General features: G+C 44.6%; 1 protein-coding gene across 1 annotated transcript in view; it reads right to left on the reverse strand.

Annotated features, from left to right (window-relative positions):
* LOC8023423 (cadherin-like and PC-esterase domain-containing protein 1) overlaps nucleotides 1-5,740 on the reverse strand; it is a 77,167-nt gene extending 71,427 nt beyond the window's left edge. Inside the window, exons 1-2 of the mRNA XM_040205334.3 lie at nucleotides 5,716-5,740; nucleotides 3,467-3,656 (exon numbers count right to left, since the gene is read on the reverse strand). Coding sequence (XP_040061268.2) covers nucleotides 3,467-3,656; nucleotides 5,716-5,740 — 215 coding nt within the window. The remainder of the gene's footprint in view (nucleotides 1-3,466; nucleotides 3,657-5,715) is intronic.
* Between the last annotated feature and the right edge of the window lie 260 nt (nucleotides 5,741-6,000).

Raw genomic sequence — 6,000 nt, forward strand, 5'->3', positions numbered from 1 at the left:
GTGGGGCTGTGGGCGCAAGGCTGGCCGTGCAAAAATGCGAACCATAACGAATTGGAGGCGACCTTTATTTCTAAAGTCCTACGGTGCACGGAATCCATTATTTTAATGAATAATAAATACTCGTTTTGGGGAGAGAAGAAGAACGTGTTGTTTAGTAATTGCCATCATGCTCCTCCACAACATCGCCATGCACTCTGTGGCGTATCGACATATGGTCGATCGCAGTAGGAGACGCATACTGCTTAGGCACGGTGCGAATAGAAAGCCGTCCAGAGTTGCGCGGAGCTAAAGCATCGGACTGCGGACCGAAATGTTTTCGGTTCGATTCCTAGTGGGGAATGAGTATATACTGTTTGATATGAAATAAGTGCGTGTGTGTACGTTGTTTTGGTCATGTTGCCATGGTAACCAAACCGGTGTGCTGATATGCCCAGTCATGGAGTATACGGACGAAGGAACCGACGGGCGGGGGGACAACTTTATGCAGAGCGCAAATTCGTCTGCTTGTTTCACGGGGGTTGTGGTGACGTCTGAACGCAGAGCTTTGATTGGCTCTGGTAAAAGGATAGTGGGCAAACCTCAAAGCAAGCTGCCTTAAGGCCTACCCACTATCCCTCATTCACAGCCAATCAGATCTCGGCATTCTGACGTCACCGCGACTCCCCACCGCAAAAGAAGCAGACGCACTTCTCTACAGAAAGGAGCATGATGTTTCGTTACAAAACAATTGATGCTTTCAAAAAAAAAAAAAAAAAAAAAAAACCAACCATGCGTGGGATTAAGGGTTTTGGAAGCACTTTTAAAACGATTCTAGAAACAAAAATAACAACAACAAAAACAGCACGCGTTTTAATTCTTTCTAAAATGAAGAGTTCTAGTCTTGCATAGAGGAGAAAACGAAAACGTTGTGCGTTTGCGTTAGCGTTGCGTGTTCCACGCTGCGCATGCGCGTTCTGGTCACGCGCCAATTCAACACACAGTTTTGGGCTCCACGCACGCGCACTGTGGAACACCGCAAACGCAAACGCACACTGCTTGTGTTTGCGTTTGTGTGTACGAGCGCCGCTCGTATACGCAATACTAAAACTCACTATTGATGTACTTGGTTGTTTTCCATGACGCCTTTCGAAAGTTGAGAGTATCTGTTTATTTCGACAGCTAGAACGTTAATTACGCGAAATAATTAAACACTAAAAAATTCCAAACGACATATACAAAAAAAAAAAAAGACTCCTGATTGTAGCTAATCCGTACCAATCTTATTTTTGAGCAGTGCGTATTTTTTCCGCGAAAAGCGTGGCCAACGATCAGCGAAACATCCTGCCTAGTAAACAACCCTAAATTGCGTAAAGTGAGGAATAAAAGCTGAGCTAAGTCACACACACACACACAAAAAAACAAATGAGGCGTACGATCATGCCGCTATAGAAACACAACGTTCAATAAGACGCTTCAAAGGGAAGCCCTCGTGACACCTCTCCGTATTATTGCCGAAGCCCCACTCATCCGGGCGGCAGGGCTCACGCTGCCCTTTCCAACAAATAACATCGCAAGAGAAGTCGCCTTTCACCACCGAATCGTGTACATCTGCCCAGGAGTTAGAGTCGTTCATTCAGTCTCTAAACGTGCTTCCAACCGAGGAACGTCAATTCGTCTGGCAGAAATATCTTTCGAGGATTGATTCCGAGAAGCACGCCTCTTGCTTTAACGAACGCGCTGTAAAGTTATCGGGAACTTTCGAGCATTACACTGAATGAACGTTGCAAGAAAAACACTTCCGCTGCACATTTTTTTTTTTTTTTGCATTAGACTTAACACGCAAAAGACTTCCGTGTTGCAACAGAAATATATCGACACGCGCAAAGAAGATGAAGCGATGCACGCGATGTATTCCGTTTTATTTATCCAGATTGTGGTGCGTGACCAGTTTCTAAACTTTGTTGTGAAGTATCAGCATGAAGGGTAATGAAACTGTTGAAAACTTAAGGAGGCAACTAAAACTGCACGGACAAACTTACCGTTTCGCAACAGAGACTAGAGACAGTATTTCAAACAGACAGACTTTCAGTTCTTTAATCACGAATATGCCATATATTACCATTTATTTTAAGGAACTGGTTTACAGCTTTACTGAAGAGAAAATGGCAGAAACAAATGTAGGCCGTTTAAGGGCTGTTCATTTAAAATATGTTCAGACCAAATCTTTGTACATAAGCAAGGCCACTTTACAACAGTACGTTTTTACAGCTTCTGCCCATTTGACCACTTCTCCGCCAATACAAATTTAGCGGCGAAGGGAAAAAAAAAATGCGGTTCTCCGTCTTCACCACCAAAATTTAGTCTATCAACGTAGTTCCTGACCCAAAACTAAAATATCCAAGATGCCAGGCATCGATTCTAAACGCGAATGTTGGTAATTTTTTATTTATTTATTATATATTTATTTACAAATTAAGCGCCGAAGCATTGGAACGGGGGAGTGAGTTTTACTATTGATCAATACCGTCAGTCACATATCAGTACATCAGCACAGGTAAATACACTTCAGCACAGTATGCTTCAGTAGCATAAATGAAAATCATCCTTACGTCAGCATGCGTCGTCACAAGTGGAAACACGCCAACACAACAGACATTAAAGATCAAATATTCACATATCATCTATAATTAAAAAAAAAATGATTCACTTCCAAGTTCTGACACCATATCTGCAGGGAGGTCGTTCTATTCGGATATACTTTTTAGGGAAAAAGAAAACTTCGTGTAGTTTGTCCGGTACCTTATTTCGCGAATTTTTTCGCGGTGATCGCTTCTATCACCGCGAAAACCCCGCCTATGCAATGGGGCGTTTTCAGATATACAGATTTATTAAGTCAGGTTAGATTGTTATAAATAGCATAAATAAGTTTCAGCCTGCTCTTTCTCCGTCTGGTATCAAGAGATTTCATTTAGATACAAACTTTAATTTGTGTGACACTTCCTTCGCTCAAGTGAGTAATTTTTTTTTAGAATAAACCAAATTACTCTTATTTGTATGACTTCGATCTTATCTAGGCCAAGAAACACGTAGTAACAGTCTAACAGACGATGTCCGAGGCCTGTCTCTTTTTCGTATACGGCGGTCTGGTGACATTGGTCATAGAAACTATGTATTCAAACATTTTCGAAGCATAGACACATATGAAGCCAACGTTCATCGAACCTACTCGAGGTAGATCCCCAGATAATTTTGTTATCGTGACTGCAGCCTTTCGCGCGATGTATGGATCAGTGTTACCGCGACTTTCGAGTGTGGGGATCTTGTTATCGCAACCTACATCGCAATTACGCGATGTCGCTATCGGTTGTCGTAGGCATCGTCAGAGGGAATTGAATGCCGCCGAGAGGAGGCTCGCGAGTCTTCACGTCGCCCATGGGTGTCGCGGAAGGGGCTCGGAGGAAGAGCGGTATAAGGACGGAGCACTCACTGCTGTATGCGGGCCCTTCCCAGGGGACTGAACATGTCGACGGCCTCGGGGCCCCCGTCCTTGCCCCCCGGCGCCAGGGGCGTGAGCAGCCACTGGGCGGAGAAGCCCAGGGCGTCGGCCACGTTCAGGAACTGCTGGTACTGGGCCGGCAGCACGAAGCACAGCGGCACCAGGGACTGACGCATCACCGCTGCGGTCGGCACGGCCCGAGAAAGCGGGGGCAAAGCGACGCCTCAGACACCTTACATACGAGAACGGATGGTTATGGCACGCTTCGCGTTCTCATAATTAACTAGCGAAGATCGGTACGAGGATGGAGAACACATGATAAAAAAAGAATGAAGAAGAGAGAGAGAAGAATGAAGAAGAGAGAGGAAGAGTGAAAGTTCGTGTCCAAAATGTGACATGAAAAAAATATATATATATTAGTTCTTTTATTTTTTATATTTAAATTACAGGAAACATTATGGTGTAAACAATTATCGAGAAAACTCTGGGCTATGCTAAGAAACGAAGATGTCGAGAGAAACCTTCACAAACAAGGATTGAAAGAAAACCGAACCCAGACAGGCAGCCAGCACGCTTATTACAAACCTATAAACACCAGTAGCGTATTAACCCTAATCATGAACGAAGTTGTTATGAACACTGCCCTTGCGTCTACTTTCCTGCAGAGCACACATACAGTCAATCATCGCGTTCCGCATAAAAAAACGCATCGAATAACGATGACGAGAACACGACTCTCCGTAAAAATGCGATCTGAGCAGACAGCATTTTCGAAGGCGTTATCTCTGTCCCGTACGTCGCCGCCATTTTTCTCCCGATCGCGGTGATTCGCTATCCCAGTGCTCTGCGAGAAAGCAGACCCACAAGCTTTTTTCATAAACAGTGCGGCTATTACTCGAGCAAATACGGTAATTGCGCGCAAACTGTGGAGTATTCGGCAATCACACGAAATGACCGCAGTATCATTTTTGGAACTACACTTCGCGCGAGATGCGCGGAGCGCTCGCAATGAACAATCCTAATATATACTACGAATAGCCCCTACAACACACAAGAAAGACACATCGCCGTCTACGCAGCCTTTAAGCCTCCGATGCATTAGCTTATCGAAGATGTTTACAGGAGCCGCTTTTTACCGTTATTGGTAAATCAAGTCACCCTCTTCCATGGGCAGAAACAACCCACCGTACCTGAAGAGACGATCGAATTATCGAGAAAAAATTATAAAAGAAAAAAAAGTGAAAGAAGAGCAGCTCACTCGAGGTCTTTGCGTGACAAGAGAATCTTGCTACAAGTGCCCGTCAGGACGCATATAGATAATTGTCATCGTCGAAGACACTTTCCTCAGAACCCCCCTCGCCGAGCCCCGAGTCGGCAGTTTGTGCCTCGGAAAACAAATCGACCCGGCGGGAAAGAGGGGATCGCATCGATGCGAGAGCACTTAAACAGACGGCGGGGGGCGTAAGAAAAGGCGGCGGCATGCAGGTCGGACACGCCAAGAAGGCACGCGATAACAATTCTGGCATACGATTCATAAAGCCAGCGTGTCCCGCGTTGCACCTCGTTCTGTCCGGGTGTCGATAACGACGGTTCGTGAAGCGACTGCTGACGAAATACACTCTAAAAAAAGCCCGTGCGTCTGCTTTCCCGCACAACACTCGGAGAGCCATTCACCGCAGCTTACGTAGGCAGCTCAGTGAATGACAATGCCGAAACATATGTTTAGACCAAAAAACGCAGTCTGAGTTGTGACATTAAGCAATGCAAGCGTGACGTTTCGATTTGCTTAATGTCACAACTCAGACTGCGTTTTTTGGTCGAAACATATGTTTCGGCATTGTCATTCGCTGAGCTGCCTACGTAAGTTGCGGTGATTGGTTGTCCGATGGTTGTGCGTGAAAGTAGACGGACAAACTTTTTTTTAGAGTGTAAGAACGACCATATTATAGACCATGACATCTTAAGAAAGGCAGGGTATGGCGACATGACCAGCCAATCAGATTCCGATATTAGGCGCCCAAAACGCCGAACAACCAATCAGGAACCAAGATGCGTAAAAATAATGCCTTAAGTTTCTTAAACCCTTCGGCGACTATTAAAAAAAATTAAGCTTTTTCTTTTTGTTTTGTCGCATTATTAGATGATGCTTTGTTAAACCATGTGCTTGACAAATTTTTTTTTGCCATGTTTTACAAGATTTGGAACACTGGGGTGTTACGTGGTAGTCGACCATCACTGACCTGGAATTTTTCTGGCGTCGTTCATGGTGTTGCAGAAGGCATCTTTTCTGAGCAGGACGTTTCTGAGGCCGGGTATTCTGTTCACCTGAAATAGGACAGAAACGTTAGCTCGTTTACCATCTGTTTGGTTTGGGAAGCCTAGGAAAAATATATAAGTGCTCGAAGAGCCTCGCAAAACTATTTATAATATATCTGTCGAAACGTTTTAGAAACTTACCTATTTCAACTCGCAGTGTGCTAAAACTCTAACACGATGGTAGGAAAGTAATATGGCGGATCAATCAA

This window comes from Ixodes scapularis, unplaced genomic scaffold (assembly GCF_016920785.2).
Source record: "Ixodes scapularis isolate PalLabHiFi unplaced genomic scaffold, ASM1692078v2 PGA_scaffold2__306_contigs__length_199485367, whole genome shotgun sequence".
Lineage (NCBI taxonomy): Eukaryota > Metazoa > Arthropoda > Arachnida > Ixodida > Ixodidae > Ixodes > Ixodes scapularis.